General features: G+C 38.4%; 1 protein-coding gene across 4 annotated transcripts; it reads left to right on the top strand.

Moving 5' to 3' along the window:
- The first annotated feature begins 1,550 nt into the window (after nt 1-1,550).
- Nucleotides 1,551-20,569, top strand: LRRC72 (leucine rich repeat containing 72). 4 transcript variants are annotated; one of them, XM_017836268.1, is made up of 10 exons: nt 1,551-1,791; nt 3,424-3,497; nt 6,815-6,884; nt 9,614-9,695; nt 10,926-11,039; nt 15,289-15,378; nt 17,339-17,503; nt 18,444-18,539; nt 18,705-18,732; nt 20,303-20,569. In XM_017836268.1, the coding sequence occupies exons 1-10, from the start codon at nt 1,759-1,761 to the stop codon at nt 20,466-20,468; spliced, it is 918 nt and encodes a 305-aa protein (XP_017691757.1). In that variant the 5' UTR covers nt 1,551-1,758; the 3' UTR covers nt 20,469-20,569. The 4 variants fall into 4 exon arrangements, with proteins under 4 accessions (XP_017691757.1, XP_017691760.1, XP_017691758.1 ...); XM_017836271.1 differs by lacking the exon at nt 10,926-11,039; XM_017836269.1 differs by lacking the exon at nt 15,289-15,378.
- Nucleotides 20,570-21,685: the final 1,116 nt, after the last annotated feature.

Raw genomic sequence — 21,685 nt, 5'->3', positions numbered from 1 at the left:
ATGAGGGACAGCTTATTCATATATTTGCACACACAACGTTTGCTCTTTGTGTATCAGTTGCATATAATTTACAATGACTATTTCTGCTAACGAGTACTCAGTGTAAATTAAATTCTAAATAAAGCTCCAAGTTTTCAGACATATTTTTGTTGTTGCTTGATCAAACATTTTCTATTGTCCTACATGCATGCGTGCACACACACATACTGGAAATGGCTTTTTCTATTCTTCAGCTTGTGCTATGCAGTAAAATGGTTATATAAATAGCAACATGGCAACAGTTGCTTGCACATGTGGATGTCATAAACATTTTGTGTTCCTTTACAGCCAAATTCAATTCAAGGCGCTGTCGCAGCAGTGGGCCTCCTCCAGGAGCCGGCACGGGAGAGGGTCTCTCAGGCACCAAGGTGATTTGCAAGTTTCAAGGGAGTAACACATACGGTGTGGATTAGCTGTAAATTAATCACACAAGTGTTTTCTTTATAAGTGACATATATATAGGAGGAATTTCTTCACATAAAGGGTGATTAGACATTGGAATGGACTGCCAGCGAGGTGGTGGAGTCACTGTCCCTGGTGGTCTTTAAGGAAAGACTGGATGTGACACTTAGTGCCATGGTCTAGTTGACATGGTGGTGTTGGATCACAGGTTGGACTCGATGCTCTCATAGGTCTTTTCCAACCTAATTGGTTCTTTGATTCTGTGATTCCAGGGGCATGATGACAGGTCTTGTCCCCCCCAGCCCTGCCCCACCCTCGCCCACCATGCAGCTCGCACTCCTTTCCCACACGTATACATAAATGCACACAGGATCTGTGCTTTAAAACAACCAACCAACCAACCAAAAAAAAAAAAAAAAACCACAACCAACCAACCATAGGAATGTTGTTTTTCTTAAAAAAAAAAAAGGCACCCTTTTTCAGGATTGTGAGTAAATATGACCCAAGGGGCTTCCCAGAGGTATCCCAATTCCCTCTCAGCTGTTGCCCCCCAGGGCCTCCCATCAGCCCACCCTGGCCACCTTCCTGAGCCCCAGCTCCCTGCAGAGGTGCCCCTTGCTCACTATGGAGCTCATTCCCCCAGGACAAAGCCCTGCCTTGATTAATGCCCACGCTTGGGCTCCCATTTCAGTGTTATACCATTTCTACTGTGTCCACTTCTGGGCCCCTCAATTCAGGAACAACATCGACATGCTAGAGCGTGTCCAGAGAGGGGCAATAGAAGTTGGTGAAAGGTCTGGAGCACATGTCCTATGAGGAGCAGCTGAGGGAGGTGAGGTTGTTTGGCCTAGAGAAGAGGAGGCTCAGGGGTGACCTTATCACTCTCTACAAGTACCTGAAAGGAGGGAGTAGCCAGGTGAGGGTTGGACTCTTCTCCCAGGTAAACACTGACAGGACAAGAAGACAGTCTTCAGCTCCGCCAAGGGAGGTTTACATTGGATATTATAAAGAATTTCTTCACAGAAAGGGTGATTAAACATTGGAATGGACTACCCAGGGAGGTGGTGAAGCCACTGTCCCTGGAGATTTTTAAGGAAAGTCTGGATGTAGCACTTAGTGCCATAGTCTAGTTGACATGGTGGTGTTTGGTCATAGGTTGGACTCCATGACCTCAGAGGTCTTTTCCAACCAACCTGATTCTTTGATTCTGTTATTCCAGGGGCTCGACAGCGTATCCTGTCCCCCCTAGCCCTGCCTACCCCCCCCACCCCGCGCCTCGCGCTCCTTCCCCGCGGCCGCTCAGGACGGGGCTCTAAGATGGCGGCGGCTCCCGCCGACGCCGGCGGGCAGGTGAGCGGGGCGGCCTCTCCCCTTCTCTTCCCTCCCCCCGCCCCGGCTGCGCCGCTCCTCCGGCTGCCGGCCGGAATGGTGGCCACCCCTGGCGCGAACCCTCGCAGCCCTCCCGGCCCGGGAGCACCCCCGGCCTCGCCCTCCCGGTCTGCCGGGGGGGGAGAAGCGGGAGATTTCCGCACCGCCACCACACCCCCGAAGCGAGGCGGGCTCGGTCCTCCCGCGGCGGCGGAAGGGGCTCGGCTCCCCCGACCGCCCTGGGCGGCAGCGGGCGCGGCTCCTCTGAGCGAGCCGGTCCGATCCTTCTCAGGCACCGCGGCACCCCTGAGGTCTGCAGCCCCGCCGGGGCCGCCGGCTGCTGTGGCGGAGAGCCGGGAATGACCGGGAAAGGGCTCTGGGGCGGGGAGAGGATGAGATCACACGTAACGCAGTATGCAAAATACAAATCTTTGGGCACAGCCTTCCTGACCTGTCGAACTCGGAACCCGGGATCTGTGCTGTCTGGAGTAGGTGCGCGTTCCCCATTGGCCCTCCACTCTCGCCATCGGTCTGTCCCTCTGTGCCGGGGACAGACATCAGCACGCTTGGGGTGTCGCTTTTCTCCAGAGAGAAACGAGCTGCTTTTCTGCAGAGAACACTTAGTGTTCCCTAGGCAGATTTTGCCCATGTAGACAGAAAACTACAGGCATTTGTCCCAGGTTTTCCCCCTCTGTGACAGCTGCAGTCTGGGAGCCATACCGAGTGCTGGGCAAATGGGCACTGTCCCACACCCGCTCTGTGGAACGAGTGGCCTATGTGGAGTCCCGGGAGTGCTTGGCTGCTTCAGCTCAGAAAGTGCCACAGTCTCCCTCGTTTGCAAGTTAATCTGTGTATATTCAGCATGCCCAGAACACACTGGAGTGGTTGTGCAGCCAATACAGGCCATTCTCGACATGCCTGTTGGTGCCCCCAAGGCGTTTTATATTTGTAAAATTGTATCAGTTTTGTGGTTTAAACAATAGTGATCCTAATGATGTTGGGCATAATAGCTCATGTAGAAAACTCATTTCTTCTGATACACATTTTACTTTTTATCAGCCACTAGTAACAGAGATTCATAATTCTCTTGTTAATGGGTTTCACTGCTTTTACAAATTAGAACACTTCAGTAATATACTCTGAAAATAAAAATTGTGTCTGTGTTTTTCAACGTTTAATGTACAAGCAGTGTACTGGATGCATAATTTTAGAATGTCATGCATATAGTAAAGTTGCATAGAATGAAGTTGCAACTGTATTGCAAAGTAAACAGTTTCATGTTTATCACGTGTATGGGTTTGGCTGACCTGAGTGAGAAGCCTGTCAGCAGTCAACATACATTACTTTCTCATTTCACGTCTATCAACTATGATTCTCCACAGGAAAAGAAAATTAGTGTAAGTCTAGCATAATTGTTGGACTATTTTTATCAATTTAAAATAGAGATTGCCAATTTAATATCTTTATCTCAGACTATATTACAGTTTGCAAGGTGCTGTGATATAGATATTCTTTTTCCTGTGCATATTACTTTTAACACTAAATTTGCATATGTTGTAGTGAATCCATAATGATGCAGTATATTATACTGACAAATGTACTATATACTGCTAGGCAGTAGAAAACCAGCTGAAGATCTGCGGCTTTAAGAGCAATGGGGATGTCATAGGATTGTATCTGGCTAGACAGTAAGTAAAATATGTTTGTCCTTTTGACTTTTACTAAAAGTAGAGCACACAGTAAATTGTAACCTTTCATAGTGCTTTCTGTATCAGGTACTTTCTGAACATCATTTATATGTGAAATACCAGTAAAATATATTTGTACCTAGTCCATACATGTTGCGAATGAAGAAATGGTGAAGGTACAGTAAGACACACAGCAGAGCTGTTCTCACAGTGAAGCAGTTACCTGCCTCAGCTCTAGATACACAATCCATCTCCAGCAACCCAGAGTTGCTCCAGGATCTGTGAGTTCACAGAGTTCTGCATGAACTTCTACCACAGGAGCAGAGGAATGAGGCTGGATGGCTAATCTCTGCCTGTTCTAACTGGCTCCTAAGGCTGGGTGGAAGGAGTATCAAGAAGGCAAATGTGAAAACACAGAATCTGCAGAGTCTAAAGACTGCCAAATTTTTGACCTCCCTGAAGAAATCTGTTACTGCAACAGCGAAACTTATTGGTAGCACCTTTGAAATTATCTGCATCTCTACTGTTAAGAACTGAAGGGAGGGCAGGGCAACATGAAGTGAATACAGGCACAAGAATGCTTGTTTTGGGCAGGCAGTAGTGATCACAGAACTGATCTCCTCTTAGAGCTTTATGAAATAGCTTGAGATGTAGGCCAGATGAGGAGAAGAAGCCATGCTGAAGGAAGGCAATGCTTTCATGAACCTGTGGGTGATCTAGGTTGATAGAGGTGTATGTTGTAGTATGAACATGCTGAGAGGCTACCATTGAGGGATGGATGCATGACAGGACATACTTCAAAGTTTTTGGAAGGCGTGCTTTGAATTTCTGGCAGGGCATAATTCCAAGTGTTGCATACCTGTTTGCAGCCTCACGACTGCATCTACTGTTCGTAAGGCTGATAACATATATGGGGAACTAATGCAGTTTAATAATTCCGGGACAAGGTTCTCAAGGTCCTGGGTCCAATGAATGAAGGAAAAAAAAAAGGTATTATGGAATCTCAACGTTGTCTAGCTTGTTTTTAGTGGAAATCGGGTGGTATTGAAAATCTAAATGTGTCCACTAGTGTGTTTGAATTCCTTATCACATCTCTTGATTTATACTGGGAAGGTATTTGATGCTTTGTGAAAAGTAAACTTAAAGCATGTAGTTACTGTCAAATTTCTTTTTAATAAGCATTTTAGAAAGAAGAAAACATAAAAATTAAGGGAGAAGTTTAAATAACGAAAAAATTACAAGATACGTATATATATTCTAAACAAGACAAGAAAATTACTATAATGCATATGCGTAAGAGAATTAAGACTGTGTATACAGTCTTATTAGGCACATTTTTTTTATTTTAAATGCTTGAATGTGTGCCCTCACTGGCCATACTTTTTGGTATAAATAAAAAGAAATGTTCAGATGGCAGATACAGAAGTGATTTGTCTTCCCATGAAACCATTTTGAGACAGATGATGCAAGATGGCTTCTTTGATGATTGGATAGGAGTGAACTCCTTTTATTCTATACCAATTTATATAAACTTGAAGTACAGCCAAACTCAATATCAGACCATGCCTCCTTAACTGTTGGTTTGACATATTTTTCTGCTGGCTGAAATAAGAAAGTAAAAAAATAATAATTAAAGTCAATCAAATAAGAGGGAATGAGTTTATATTTTTTAAAACACTGCTCTTAAAGGGACATGAAACAATGTAAATTTGGACACTGAAAGCTGTCATCCTAGGAAAACTGATTAACTTAGCAGTAGGTAGAAAAAGAGTGCTGCAGGCCAAAAAGGATCAGTTTATAAAAGACATACAGAGTTTGGAAGGCATCTAGAAAGAGACAGGCTCTTTTAAAACTGTTAGAGGAATTAAGCTCTACCTGGGGCAAATTAAATGCCTTAAATACTATCAAAAAAAACAGATCAAGGCTTGGAGATAGTCAAAATGAGGCTGTTAGACAGGGAGTAAAGCCAATTAAAATGTAAACCTGTAAACTAGATATAGAATGGCAGTGATAAAGAACATGAGGAAATTTTGGCTTTGCTTCCTGAAAAGTAGTGCGGGGGTTTACAGGAGAATTTCATAGTAGCTCTGTAAGAGTTCTGTATGTCCTGTCAACAGTCATCTGCCTGTCTGTGCCACTTGCACTAATGTCTTTTCTGGTTACTTGTGACAATAGACACAAAAGTACGTATTTGGAGGGTTAGTTTTTATGAATTATCTGAAGAAGTTAAAGTGTTTAATGAAGTAACAGCATGGGATAATCTGACTTTCTGAAATAAAGGACACTAAAGGTACAGCACCTCAACTTTGCAGGGTTTGCTTTTGACAGATTTTTTATTTTCAAATGCAAGATCAAAAAAGGTGTCCACCCCTTTGTCTATACCTGGAGGGTGTGTTGAAAAAAACAAACAAAAAAAACCAACATGGGAAGCTAGAGACTAGGCTTCACAGCTGGAAAACAAACATGATTTTAGGCTGATGATGTGAGCTAATTTTTATCAATTCTGTTCGTTCTTTCTGAAACACTGGTCCCAGTCTTGCAACACATTAAAATCCACAAGGAAATTTTTATTATGTCAATTAAAATTTGTAATATAAAGGTAATCTACAATTATTCTAGTGGAAATTAAGAATATTTATTTAAAACAATGAAAAATCAAGATGAGCAATTAGTGAAAATTACTCAGCAGCTCAGTAATATTCTGTGTAATTTGTTATTTATAGCACACTAGCAAGCTCAAAGTGCTAGATACACAATTAAACAAAAAGCCCTACTGGCACATGGGAGATAGTTTCAGCCTTAGTGGATGTACTAAGTTTATGTGAGAGCAGGAGAGGAGTGAGAAAAGGGCAAAAGATTTCACAATATGCACTAATATGAAAAATAATAAGAGATGTGCATTGTTGTGCTCGGTGTCTGGCTTCTGTTGGCTTCTCTGGCACTGTGGTCAGACAATCCCCACTGCACCTTCAAAGCAATTTTCCTTTTAGATTTGTGTCCTCAGGGTGCCAAATTTCTCCTCCTGTGTTCTGAGCAGGATTTCCAAACTGCAAAGTACATGGCACTCAGACTCCCTGAGAAAATAAATGCTATTATGGAAAAACAATTAATTTATCACTTATTTTGTTGCTTGCAAGTGTGTAGAATGCTTACACTGTCTCTGCCATCTTGTTCTTTTTGTCTTTCTCTGATATAACTTGTAAGGAGTGTACCTTTTTAGTTCTTGTATAATATTATTTATAAAAAAATTAAACCGTTTGTAAAATTATTAAGCACTCTTGTTAAGAAATTTGTCTCTTTTTCTTTTCTTCCACCAGAGGACTAAGAAGTATCCCAAGTCTCTCACAGTTTAATAGGTTAAAGTATTTGTGGCTTAACAACAATAAGGTAATAAGATATTCATTTAAAGAGCAGAACAGTGCATCTATGGTCCCTGATTATTATTTTTAATTTTTTCTAGCATAAAGCATTATATAATTGTCAAGCTAATAAATTATTTTTAATTTCCAGGCATATTTAACTGTGAAATGAGAAAAGATTTTTTTTTAAACATCCCAGAGTTTAAGCTAATATATTTTCCTTTAGAATCACATCAGATTTATAAATTGTGTTTATTTAAGAAGCTGAGTTTTTGTGCTAATTCCTTAGCAATAAAAAGAAAGCAGTTCCCAATGTAGCTGGTGTACCCTGCCCAGCAGAGCGGCAGCTCTTGGAACAGACCGAGGGGTGATGTGGTTCTAGGGCAGGAGTGGACAGCAGGAAACGCGTAGCTCTTGTTTCACGCCCTTGCAGACATGCAGAGTTTATTTCCTGGCAGGATGGTGGTCGAAGTGAGGCTCCTGTTTGCCCTCATGCACAAAAGGGTGACATACAACTCTTTGAAATGAGCTTCTCCCTGTGCATGGGAAGCAGCACTGGAATGCTCGGGATGATGGGGTATCTGCTGCTGTTACACAGGTCACTGTGTCACCTAAACTTGTTGGACTTACGAGATTTCCAGACGAGTGGTTAGAGTGGGACCACATGAATTTCTCATGTTACCAATGGAGTGTATGGCCCTAAACCAATTACACAAGCCACATGCCTTACTTTCTCCTTCTGTGCAAATCCAGGTTATAGTATTTATTCTATCCCGTATGGGTTTTGAGAAAATGTTCTGTCAAAATCTCGAGACAGTACAGTTTCCAGCCAATTGTAAGCACATTGTATGTTACACAAAATCATCTCCTTGACCAGTAGAATTATCTGATTTAGAAATCTCCATATCCATAGCCAACCACTATTAAATGGTTGAATTGAATCTAAACTTTCATTAGCCACTGGTAATTAAAAAGCAAGAAAAATAATAAAACCCCAAGAATTCTAACCTGCTTTTAACTATCTTACTGTACAGTAGCTTACATGACTTTCAGAGTGAGCTCAACTTCTTAAAACACCAGAGTTGCCTGCTCAGGTAAATAAGTAGATCTGTGAGCAGCAGGAAAAATAAATTTACATTCCATGTCTCTTTGGAGTGTATGTATATCTGCTGCCCCAGGCTAACATCAATTATATGGCATCTTATGTCAACTTCATCAAAAGATCTGTGGTTATCCAACTATTTTCAAAAGAAGCAAAAGTATAGATACATTAAAAGATTGAACACAGGTATAATAAGGCTTTTCCTTGTATTTCTAAAGGACGCTAAAGAATAAGAAGAAATGGCCTGATGACTAAGCAGAACTAATCTTGCTGACCATAAAAGATAAATCAATCTGAGATCTCAGTTTTTTACCTAAACAGTAACAAAGAGCATTCTTCTGTTTTTCTATATAACTCGTGTGGAATAGCCACTCAGTGGCTTTTCTTAGGAGAAGTGTCACTTAAATGCTGTAATAGAGGAAGCGTGCTTTTATGTATTCAGTAGTTTTTATCACAAAAAAAGTAAATTTCAGGTGAAGGGGGAAGGGAAAAGGAACAAAACCAAAATAAAATATATATATATATCCCGATTAGTAGCCCAATATCTAACAACTAAAAGAGTTAGCAAAGAAATATCTCACTACTCTCCTTGGGACAACCAAGAGTTGCTCTGGAACGATTGCCGGCAACCTCTGTCTCCCAAGGTCGACAAGGCCTAACCAGGCCTCGCTCCCCAACACGGCAGACTCAACAGCAGGGAACCTGCACCTCCAAGCTGCCAGAAGGAAAGAGAGCGAAGGCCTCTCCTCCTCTCTTCTTATAGCCTGGCTTACGTAAAAATCGTAGGGAATACTGGGTAAATCTGGGCCCTTCCTTGGTTACAAACTGGTCACCAAGGAAGGCCTAGACCAAACCACCACACAGGGGCACAATTCAAGGACATTCTCCCACTAACAAATTTGCATTTGTAAATTCAGAATTCAAAGTAATGTCAGGAATAAAATTCTGCTTGTTGTTCTTGCATTTAAACTGTAGGATAAAAACTTGGGCACCCATTAGTACTCCCTATTCTCAGCGATGGTAATCTCAATCTCAATCTCAATCTCAATTTGTTATCTCATTGCAGATACTTTACCTTGCACTGGAAGCACTGAGGTCCAAGCAAGGGGATGTGATTTCATAGGGACCAGAGAAGACTTTTTATGGGAATACGCCCATGCGTTGTTTTTTTTTTTTCTGTAATTGTACTTGATTCTCTAAATCTGATTAAATGACATTTTGGGAAATTTAGAACAAGGTCAAGGAATAATTTAAAAAACTAGATGCTGGGTTTATTCTAAGGATATATTTCAGGAATATCCTTAAACCAACAAAGAATTATTATGTCCTACAAGGGTCTCCTAACAATAAAAATTATTTCAAATGTGAATAGAAGGAAGAGAAAATGTGAAGGCCAGTCATTCAAGGAAATCTGTTTCCAAATAAAAATATTAAATTTGTAGTTCAAAAAATTAGGTATGGCTGTACTACATGTGTTTGATGTGTAATTAGTATTTCTAATGAAGGTTCAGCTGTCAAAAGAATCCTTAAACCAAGTCTTAAACAGAAATATAAGAAACTACCTGTAGTTATGCAGTTTTCAAGAGACCATGTTTATAATTCTCCAATATTACATTTAGACTGACATATAATAGTTTGCCTAACTCTAATTTCAGATACAAGATTTAAATTTCTTGATCAAAAACTATTGCTTGACTGAACTCTACCTCAACAATAATGAACTGACAGATATATCAGGTACCAATATTCCCTTTTTAGGTTTTTGAGCAGAGGCCTATGCTTTCTTTTCTATGTACTAGCATTAAAATTTATACAGCTTGATGATAGCAAGTAACCTACCTACTGGTTGAAAGCTCCTATATATGCATAACAATACATGTTAATTATTAGATATTTAATTGTTCCAGGATACTTGAGTGGCAATAAGGTGATATGTTTATCCTGGTCTAAGGGATGAAATGTCATTCACTTTATGTCAGGCAATTGTAAAATATTTTTGATCTTACATGCACATATTGCATATTGAGTATTTATAACCAGAAGTATTTTGCAAAGTTAATGCCAAACTTATTTTATTTCAAAATTTGCATTTGTCTTATACTTCTATTTCAGTTTTGCTTGCTGTCGTAAATGAAAGTGGCTATACCAGACTCATGAATTTGTGAACAAAGAGGCCAAAACATAATAAATTTCTGTATATTTTAGACATTTTAAATGTTAATACTTTATTTTTCTCTGTCCCTATAAAATGCAGGGATTAATGATGTTGATTAGTTTCTGTGAGATTTTGAGAAAAATTAATCTTCGAAATACAAACATGGATAAAAGAGACAATACAGATGATAACAAAATGTGGTTAAACAGAAGGGTGTCCTTTATAGGGAAATATGGGTAGGAAACATTGTATAGAATTTGGAAAACGTGGTGTCCAATCCTGATGTGGTGTGAGAATGTGAACAAATAGCCTGGGACAGCCACAACAATATTTTGTAATAACTTTTTAATATGTCAGTAATTACTTGAAACTGAACTATTTTCTAAGGAATTCACTATTTATTATTTGAGAGGCAAAGGTGATATATTATTGTGAGGAAAAGGTAATATTAGGTCAAGGTAAAAGGAAGTGAATTAATCAAGGATTACTAGGATATAGGAGTAAGGAAGGGAGGAAGAAGAGAGTTTGCAGCTGATGCTGATTTGTTGATGCAAGGGTAACGTGGGCAAATGGAAAGAACTGGAATGAAAAAAAGTTAGGCCTGTGTTTAAAGGATGTGATTAGAAATATGAAAGGGATATTGAATATCTCTAATTTTTTTAAAATTAATATCTCATGCAGTGTGTTACCAAAAGGCAAGCATAGACAGATAACTAAAATATCAAATTCAGTGTGCAGCATAACAAAATAATTATCTAATAGAAGCAGTCTGTTATGGTGAGAACGATTAATTATTTTTCATTTCATTTCAGGTGCTCTGAAACACTTATGTTCGTTACAAATTCTGTTTCTTCACAACAACGAGTTAAAGAAACTTGGCAAAACAGTGAAGGAATTGAAAGGAATGATAAGCTTGCATACTCTAAGTAATACCTTATTTTTATTCTGCAGAACAGCGACTAGTAGATTTTTAGTTTCTTATCGGGATGTTTCTTGCCTGTTTCTGCATCATTTGCCAATAGCTTTTGAAACTAATTAGAAATTTCAACCAAATTTGACAAATCTGAAGAAGGAGATCTCTAGGACATGAAAATTCCACAAAGAGTACCTCAACTGAGAAAAACCTGCTGAGTTCAGAAGTTAAATCTTTTTGGCTGCTGCCTAGCCAATATCCTGGAGGAGTAGCTTGGAGGGTGTCAAGCAGTTTACTGCTGCCTCTTTGTAAGGGAACATGGGAGTGAGATTATCATAGAGGTAGAGTTGAAAAATAGATGTTATTGCTGTTGGGAGTGTGAGTGATAGATTATGGAACCCAAATTCCTGCCTCATTAATTCTGTTGCTTATAGAACTTCCTTTCTGCATCTTTTTGGCAGACTGTGGATTTCTAGAATCTAAGAATAGGTACACTTAGGTATTCTTCACAACAATGTCTGTTAAGTGGCATATTTTCTGATGCACTGGCTGGAAGTGAAAACAGCGCCATCTCTGAAATTTCAAATTAAGTTACACAAGACAGTGTTGATGCCACTAAGTTACAATGTAAGAAGTAGCCTCCAGGGAAAGTAGGATTTATATGCTATTAAGATACTGAACGTGAAAATGTAAGCAGTGTTTTCTGTGGTTCCTAAAGGAATGTCAACATAGGCCATGACAGAGGCTCAGTACTTGGAGAAAACAGGAAACGATTTTCACGCCTTAGTGACGGCTGAGGAGGTGAATGTCACCAGGCCATAACACCTCCTTAAGCATTCAGAAAACTGAATGTCTGATTGTGGGAAAGGAAAATATGACTTAAAAAGTACACTTTTAATTGAACTTGACACTGGGCCAAAACTAAGAAACAAATCAAGGGTTTTAGGAAGACAACATGTCAGCCAAATTATAGTAATTTTTTTCATTATATGCAAGATAGAAAAAATAGTCCGTTTAAGAATGCAGTTGTTTGAAGTGATTAAGCAAAGTCTGGACAGACATCCTATGTATGAATGGTGCAGTCACTTGAATTTAATGTTAGCCCTACAAATTAATAAGGAGCTTCAACAAGCACAGGAAGTTTGTTGTACTTGTTTCAACCATCTGTGGGAAATACATAGCAGATAGTTAAAGTGCTGCTGAGTTATTATGAATGGCAGTCACAAAGGCATAGTGAAAACTGGGTGCAAATTGGACTGGCCAGCACCATAGAAAAGGAAGTGTTTGAAAGAGCAATCAAACAATATATAGAATATACCAATCTACCCTAATTAAAAAAAAAGTTCAAAGATTTGTACCAGAGTAAACAGTAACAGCGGAAGAAGCTTAATAACCTTAATAACCATAACTTTAAAGTTATTTTTTCTTGACCTTTGCAGTCATGAAAAAATTGTTAATGTGTTTGTTTCAAGGAGATTTCATAATAATGAGTTCTCAAGTTACCAGTACTCTATTTGTTTAATAAAATGCAGTCACATTTGAAGTAAATTACATCAGTAATTTACAAATGAACAAAATAAATTTTAAAAGTCATATCCTATATATCACATCATATTACTATATAATTTCTGTGACTCCTTGCAATATTAAGAAATATGAAATGGGTGCAGAATTTGCATTGTGTATCTTTGAAAAGGGCTGTGCCCATAACTAACTTTTATAAAACAAAACCAGTGACAGTTCTCACTGTTATGAGGTAGATCTTTTTTATTGCCAGACAATCTCATTTAAGAAAAAAACAAACACTTGCTAGCCTTCAGCCGAGCTCCTGGATGCTTAACAAGATTTTATAATTTTGTAGCTCTTGGGGACAACAGAACTATTAAAACACACTATTATTGTTCACTTCAGGAGTAGCATCCAGCTGCCAAAATGTTGCATTTCTCTTCTTGAAGGCTCTCTTGTGATTTTTAGCCACTGGATGTGTAGCAGAACACCATCCTTCACCAGGCCTTTAGGGAAGACACTCAGCTTCGAAAGATTTACTGCACATGTTGCTCACAACAGCAGCCTTTGGGAGATACAGAGGGTTTCTTTATGGGCTCACCTTGTGCTCACATCTCCCTTTTGGAATCCAAGATTTTTGTTACATACTCTGTAAATTGTCTCAACTGATTTATTGTACTCAGTATCCTGCTGCTAGACCTCAGAAAACTGTGTTCTTCGCTATGTTTCTGCCCCGTGTGGCATAGGCATACTGTTTTCCTACACTCCAAATAGAGAAAACAGACAAAACTGTGGAGGAAGAAAGCATTATCCCTCATTTGTAGAAGTAAAACTGCATGACCTTGACAAGAGAGTAGATAGCTGAGCCAGGAATTAATCCCAGATGTTTTGTAAAACAAGACCATCTTGATCTGTACAATGGTTGGATTTACTGTAAAAATAAGCAGTAAAAAAATTCACATTCTCTAAAAAAACCCTACAAATCAGTGTTGATGAGGAGAGACGTGATCCAAGTAGCATCCAGATTCACAAGTGCTTAGTATCAGCCCTGGTTTGTGCCTTGGAAAAGTCTCTTTTGAATCCTTATTCCATTCCACTACCAAACATCCCTATTTTTAGAGATCTTTCTGAAACATTTTTATCTCTGGAATGCTATTGCATATTTTCTTGTCTCAAGAACAGAATTATCAGATATATGCATACTATTCTTTCTGATCAACACTTTCTGGAAAAAAATAGCTATATACTACTTTGTTCAGTAAAAATGGAACTTTCTTTTGCTGCCACCTTGTGGGTTTCTTACTAATTTCAAGTCAGTGACTTATAAAAATTTGTTCAAGAATTAAAATATTTTAAGTTCTCCTCTAAACACGTGAACAGGTGTTTTCTGTGCAGGAGATAGCAAAAATGCCTGTTCCAGCCTTACTGCATCCTCAAAATAACTGCTAAATCGCATCAAGCACTGAGCTCCCTTCAGCAATCATACTTGTCCTGAAGAACATGAAATGGCATCTTGTAGTTCAGAAACCCATTTGGAATATTTTCAGACTTTTTTCTTCTACTACTATCTCTTATTTGTTTCTGTAATACCATCTTCCCCCCCCCAACTGCTAAAATTACATGTAACAGGATTTTTTACCCTAGAGTGAGTATTAGCTACAGCCTCTCCTCAAAAAGAGAAAAAGCAGATCCGTGTAGCAGAAGTTTGTCAGAGTTGTATCAGAATTGTCAAAATCATTAAGATTTTTTTTTCTCTCCTCTGATCTCAGAGTGGCAGCATCCTGATTATTTTTACTGTCTTGGAAGAACAGCATTTGTTAAAGGAGAAAAATAGAATTATTATGTCTTTCATTTAGGAAAAAAGCCCCACCCAACAACACTTGTTTGTTTGTTTGTTTGTTAGTTGATCTGGGAATGAGCCAGTTTCTATTTTAATCAACCCTAGATATCACTGTCATGAAATAAACTAATTTGGCATTCAGCTAGGTAAGTGTTCCACATTTGGCAAAGCAGCAGCACGGGATTGATACCTGTCTCTGTGTTGCAAAGGTTTGGCTATACAGGTAAAGTGAACCTGAACATAAGCATTGTAGTCAATTGCTAATGGTCTTTTGCAGCTTAGTATCTCAAGGTAAGCTAAGGGGGTCCCAGGTTCTAAAGAACTTAGATCACATTAAACATTTTACTCTTAAGTTTCTGGAGTTTTCAAACTCATCATCTGTCAAAACGTCACAAGACTGGGTATTTGCATTTTATATTGTGTCTATGGGATAAAGCACCTTTATATCAGCTCTGAAAAAGCCTTAGGTGTCCTAAAGCTCATCTGCTTTTAATAACTCCCTCCCCCTACAACTTTTATGTCTTACCTTTAGGCTGTCACACTTAAAAGACCACTGTTATTTAAAATAGACATCAGCTAACAATACATAAGAAAATCAAAGGCAAGCAGCTAATGGGTTTTTCTATGTATATCTTAAAAAATAGAAAAAAACCTCAAAGGTTTGGAGTGCACGATGACACCTTTACTCAGTTCTTGCCTGTGTTGTTTTGCATGAAGTCCATGTTTAGTTATTTCATGCCTGTAAAGATACTGTGCTTTGTTTGCCCAGCATAAGAACAATTTGAGTTGATAATATTTTGTACAAAATCTTTGGTTCCTAGCGATCTTTAATTTTCCTGCCATGCAAAGCTTTTGTTCTTTTGCTGGGTTTGTTTTTTTTGTGACATTGTTTGTTTTTTCTGTATACATTTTGCAGACCTATTCCAAAACCCTCTGGCATATGATCCAGACTACCGGCTTTATGTCATATACATCCTTCCTTCAGTTCAGCTCCTTGACAGGAAGTGTAAGGATTGCTTTCCTCTTCTCACAAAGCATTGACAGTTGCTTTTGATTTCAATCAGTTTGGAGAAAGGGGTGAAATTATCTTGCCTGTTCTTTTACATGCATTTTTTGATATAGCAGAAGGTCTAATGAGCAGATACCCATTTTTTGCAAGATTTGTCAAGTAAACATAGTTTGCATGGCATAAACAGTTTACTTTGTCAAAGGCTTTTGATTTCTGTCATCTTAAACTGTGTATGCTTTTCTTGTGTCTTGGTCTATTTGGGTAAGACAGATAAAAGCCTGTGCTTAGAAACATGTACCTACATTTGTGCATTCTCACTGGCATATTCACATGGGTGAGCATGTTTACTTAGGTATGGATAATATCCTCAGCTATCTACATGTTTCTGTACAGTTTAAATATGCACATTTCTTGATGAGGAAGATTCAGACCATGCTTTCAAATATAAATATTCATAAATCATCATGAGCTCTTTCACAGATTTTCTATTGTAAATTCAACAGAAAAAAATGTCTTAAGAAAAGCCAGATGTGAAATCAGTGAATCCATAAAATGTCAAAATGAACCCAGAAAATCACCTTTTGTGATTTTTGCCTCTGGTGTTTGGAAAGCTATTTGATTGGCAAGTGGATTGAAAATTACTCGAGAGCCCTGAGAAAGGGGTTGATTCCTACCCCAGCTCTACCTTATAAGAAGGTAGCAAGGTAAAACAGGGCCATCTTGAAACCTGCTCCCAGCCTCTAAGAGAATCAGGATGTAGGACTTGAGCAAGGCAGATGCAGGACATCTGCAGGTGCTGGAAGACTGTGCAGCTCTGTCACGAAGGAAAGATGGTGGATGGGCCACAGGATGTGGCAGGGGTTGATGAGGAGCTGCTGGATCTGACCATGTGGCCATTTGCTTACCCTGTCATTTTGCACTGGTACCTCCAATCTCGAGTATTTGGTCTGGTGTTACAGCTGTGCTTAACACATCTGTCAGACTGTGTTACTAATGATCACTTTAGACTGGGGAGGGATGAATGAAGCTTAATGTTCTGAAAAATATGTGTTGCATTTACATGTCTAGAAACACTTCCGTAAAACTTCCTGGACTTAATCTCCAAATACAGTTCTACTGTAATCAGTCCTGGATTAAGACTTGCAATTATTTGTATCAAGCTGCCTCCTGGACTTCCCACTTAGTGAGCTATTTCTCTAACATTACAAAGCTTCTTCACCATCTGTGGAACATTACCACAGCACAGTCCTGGCTGTCGCCTTTACAGAAGACATGTGCTCACACTTCTGTTACCTTCAGGCATGACTACTGCAGTTCCTTTCTAATTGGTCCCCTAGACACTATGACTCCAAAACTTCCCTGCATTCAAAATGCTTCTGCCAGTTACTTGTTCTAAAGCTTTAGCTCACTTCTGTTCCATAGCTGAAGTACTGGATTAGTATAAAGTTCACATAATTGAAATTACTATCCCTGATTTTATTTAACAGCCTTAAACTATTTGTTTAAAATTTAAAGTTATTTTTAATTAAAGTGAAAAACAGGAAAATTTCAAGCTTTTTTCTTGATTGCATTCCTAGAGTTTTCTTTGTAATTGACCAGTGGGAATTGAACTGGCCTTAAACCAGGATTTGATTTTGCTATTCATAAAGAAACTTCCAAATCTTTACTGACTTCTGCAGTAGATCTCATTTAAGTAGTATGAAAAGTCTGGCTTTTTAGTTTCTTGGTTTAAAACTTGTCATCCTACTGCACTCAAAAGAAAATACTTTATTGTACAGGGCTTCACCCTAAAGCCTTGGAAAGTATCATTCCATGTTCCCATTTTGAATTGTTGTGAAATGATGTAACTTACACTGCTATTGTTACAAAACTCTGCACAGAAAAAAAGTGAATCACCTTTTGCATGCTGCCTTTTCAGTTGGTAGAAAACATCTTTTTTTTTATATCCCCTTAACAGTAGTTACACAAAGAGAAAGGGAATCAGCATTTCATCTTTATAACCCTGAAAGGTCTCTGCTCATGCAGTCAATAGCTTTTGGGAAGAGAGTAAAGACACCCCTGGGGACTCCAGTGGGATCCAGAAGATGCATTCACCCAGCCAGAAGACTGATAATGCCCTCAGGTATTTATAATAATAGAAGGAAAAGCAGACATTTTTAGGTGATTAGAATTAGAAACATTTTTTTTTTATTCATCTGATAAGAAGTTGTTGGTTTTAGTAATAGAATAAAAATGCATCAGGAACTCAGCCAAATTGCTTCATAAAGTAGTAGTAGCAGCAACAGGAAACAAATGACTTCTTACACTGACAGTTTTGAGGCAAATAAGTTCTAATCACTCTGTAGTTACAGAATTACCTTTAAAGATAGATGAACAAACAACATTTTTTTCCCCAGTACGTGTCTTGCGAGTGTTTGGTTTTACTTTTATTTAACTTAAAACATCTCAATACACTTCTAGGCCAGTGACAGCCTCATAGACTTTTGATGCCCTCTAGTGCTTTCATAAAATAATCTCTCAAAGAAACTATTTTCTTCTAGTGTTTTAAATTTTATTGTGCCTAGTTTTATGAGTAGATTCCTTTTTGTGCTTTCAAAGCTGAGAATATTTTAATGATGTCTTATAATAGCATATAAGGCAACTTTTAGAGTTCTTGTAACATTCAGATCTGGAAGACAGCATGACCTGGGCACAAGAAAGCAGGTGAATACCACAGGAACCTTGCGACTTGTACTGTATCACAATCCAGAACAAACCTTGAAATCTTGTCTGCTTTTTTGATGTTTTAAAGATAAGAAAACCAATATTGTGCATAGATGAAATCACAGCATTTTAAAAAGCAGTGTAGATGAAGTTTGGAAAGTAATAAAATATCTGCAAGTTTTTTTAAATGTATATATCACAATAGTAAAGCTGAAAGCAATATATTTAACAGTAATTTTGTAGAGGTTGAGAAAAGGAGGATAGTTTGATAATATATAATAATTTATTAGTTTTGCTGATTATTATCAAAGTAGGCGTACAGTTGTCTTTATCTCTACTATGCAATCATTCACTTATAGAGAGAGTGGCATCATTTTCTGTGAAAGAAAAAAAGCCTGGAAATGTATGTCTATTGGGAATAAGAGAACTACATAAACTTAAAAAAATTCTGACAGGTATTTGCTTCCACAGTACTTTAATAAAATATGATCTTAAACATTTCAAATAATCTGCTAGTTTTCAATTACTTTGAACAAGCAAATTAGGATCAGGATGGTAATCCTGAGCTACTCAAACTGCTGTACAGCCATTAATGTCTTAATTTGAACTTTTTGTTATAGGTTGTGAATTTGGAGATAACACAAATAAGTAAGTCATTTTTTTGATTTATTTTCCTTTTGCATCTCTGAAGCATTTACTGAATTTCCTCTTCTTGTGCCTAAAAAATACCCTAACCAGAGAAAACATCCAGCAAAAATGAGCTTTTCAAAGAAATTTCAGGCCTTTGTATTTAATATAGTTGCAACTCTATACTATTCTGATGAGACAGCCTACCTGCTGGTGTCTGAAATTTAATATTGAAAGGTATTCCACATTTGGAACTGGGTACATACAACTGCCATTTATTTGTAAGATCAAATACTGATCACTAGAAAAAACATGCTCTAAGTATTAGAGCATCAGAATATCTGTTCTATATTATGGCCCAAAAAACATTCCCCTGAGTGGCTGTTCAAAAATACATACTCTCTGAAAAACATTGTGACTTGAAGAATGAAACTTTTTTAGTCTGTACTTGATTTTTTTTAATTCTTTTCAGTTTCAAAATCATGGAAATAAATGCAAAACTTACCTCGGTTATCTTTGTCTTGATTGAGGCAGGAGAAAGGTTGCATTTTAATGTACCTTACATTGTAGATGCAATCTTTATAAGAGTAGACATTGTATTGTAGACATTGTAGGTGCAATCTTTATAAGAGTAAATTTACAAACTTTAGATGTCAGGCTTGGTTTTACTTTCTAGCTTTACATATGAAAAGATTTGAAAAATGCATTAAAGGAAATAATAAAACCCTACATATCCTACGTATCCTCTGACAGTACTGCATACAGCTATTTAAAATCAGGCTAATTTGTGTTGAAAGATTAATTCTTACCTGCTTTCAGTGGAGTTAGCTGTCCTCATTGGTAGAATGGATGTACGGCTTCCTCGAGTCTTATTTATGTACATGCTGAAGCTTTGCAAGGTGCCTTTTCATGACCAAGTGCTTTAAACTTGGTGGAGATAGTCCTGTGGTTCATATTAGGTGTGTGTTACTACTGGTACACCTCTAAGAAATAAGTTCTTATAAGATTTAATATTGTATCTGAGTTGGAAGGTTTTGGTCTAACACAAAGTCCTTCTCGATCCTACACTGATGCGCATCTGCCGCTTTCCTCTCCCAGACTACAGCTGTGGCAGGATACACGAACAACACAAGCTCACAGTGTTCTGGATTCAGAGCCTGGAGAATGGAGATTTGCCTGAGGGCTAGTTAAAAGATACACAGCAAAATAAATGTGCATTTGCATTAATCGGTATCAAATTGCTTGAATCATGTCCACTGAATCAGAGTATTAAAAGTATACAATTATAATTTTTGTGGGAAAAAAATTGAAAAATATTATTTTGCTTTAAGTTTACTATAAATGTATTTTAAATAATTTATACCTGATTTTTCCCCATTAGAATCCTGTGACTCTAACCTTTCCTCATTTTGTTTTGCTTTCTGAAATTTGGTAAAAGAAGAAAACCTTCTGAAAATTTTGAATTTTTAAATCCTCACTGTTAGTGTCATCATGACTGCCAACTTCACTTTCTACATTGTGTGTTGTATATTAGTTCCAAAGTAGTTTGGAAACATTCAGATAATGGACATTTGCTGTGTTCTTTTTGCAGAGTACCATTTGAGAACCCCGAAGATGCGGTTTTAGTACGGGCAATGACAAGATCTCTAACAGAATTTTCCTCTGTGGAATGGAACAAGGTAGCTACCTGTCAAGAAAGACGTCTTCAAAATAAAGCAGAAGAACCCCTTGAGAAGCTGACAGTCCAATTTAGATGAGTCCATTCCTCCTTAAGAAAAAAAACAATTCCTCTCTCTAGTGTGGAGCCCCATAAGTAACAAGTTCATGACAACATGCATCAAATTAAATGAATTTCCAGGAAAAAACTGTGTAATATAATGAAGAATTAAAATAACAAATGATAAATGTCAATGATACAATAAAAGTTGCTTGAAATGCAATTCTTACCAGACTTTTGTTATCAGAAAGTACTAAAGCTAAACTGCATGCTAATTTTTAAGGAACTAAGAATAAATACTTTCATTGCTTATAGTTTCTGCTGGGGAATTACTTATCGTGTTCTCTAACAGTAATTTGCCTTCTTCCATCAAAATAAAGATATGAGGAAGCAACCATTAAGCTCTTCTCATTTCTGAGAGGGATTAAAGTTTCAATTTGATAATTTGTGTGCTGCATGAATGTGCTGGAAACTCTCAGTTATATAAGGATACTCATTTGATCCCAATACAGTGGATCCACAAGCTCTTAAGCATACTGATACCTGTCTCTTGTCTGTGGCTGCTGATACTCTCCCGGGATGCAGGCCTGTGCTCACTTGTCATTCTGGAGAGACAGGACTTGCCCAGGACACTGCCCCAAGACTGCTGGACTGGTTTAATACTCTTTTATAATACAGTGCTGGAGCATTACACCTGACACTATTGGCTTTTAAACCTGTTACCACTAAGGAAGCCAGTGGGAAGTGTGTATATAGATGGAAAATAATACATTTCTACACATATTTATCCCTCCATTCTGCCAAAGGCTTAAAGTCAGTGATGCCTTTTAACATATCAAAGNGGCCTTCTTCAGCCTGTGACTTGTCTTCTGAGTCCATCCTTCTCTCCTAAGTTACCACAGAGCCCCAGGACAGTCTAAGTCGGCAGGGACCTCTGGAGCTTATCTAGTCCAACCCTCCTGCTGAAAGCAGGTTAGAGATGAGGTTGTCTGGTGGCCTGTCAAGGGCTATCAGATATTTTCTGTGAGCAAGGCACCACCACTGGGAGAATGAAAGCAGGATTTGTGCTGTAGATTTTAGCACACTTCCAAAACCCTGAACCTTTTGCCCTGAAGGGCTGGCATTTTCAGAGAAACCTTGAAGAGCAACACATTCCTGTGGGCCCCAAATGCTATGTGTGGAACAGGGAACCAGGAGCACTTCTGCATTCCCCGACCCAAGAGTGGATGGTGACTACAGCATGAGTCCAGATCTAAG

Source organism: Lepidothrix coronata, unplaced genomic scaffold, assembly GCF_001604755.1.
Source record: "Lepidothrix coronata isolate B3197 unplaced genomic scaffold, Lepidothrix_coronata-1.0 Scaffold273, whole genome shotgun sequence".
NCBI lineage: Eukaryota > Metazoa > Chordata > Aves > Passeriformes > Pipridae > Lepidothrix > Lepidothrix coronata.
This window is presented reverse-complemented; position numbering and strand designations above follow the sequence as displayed.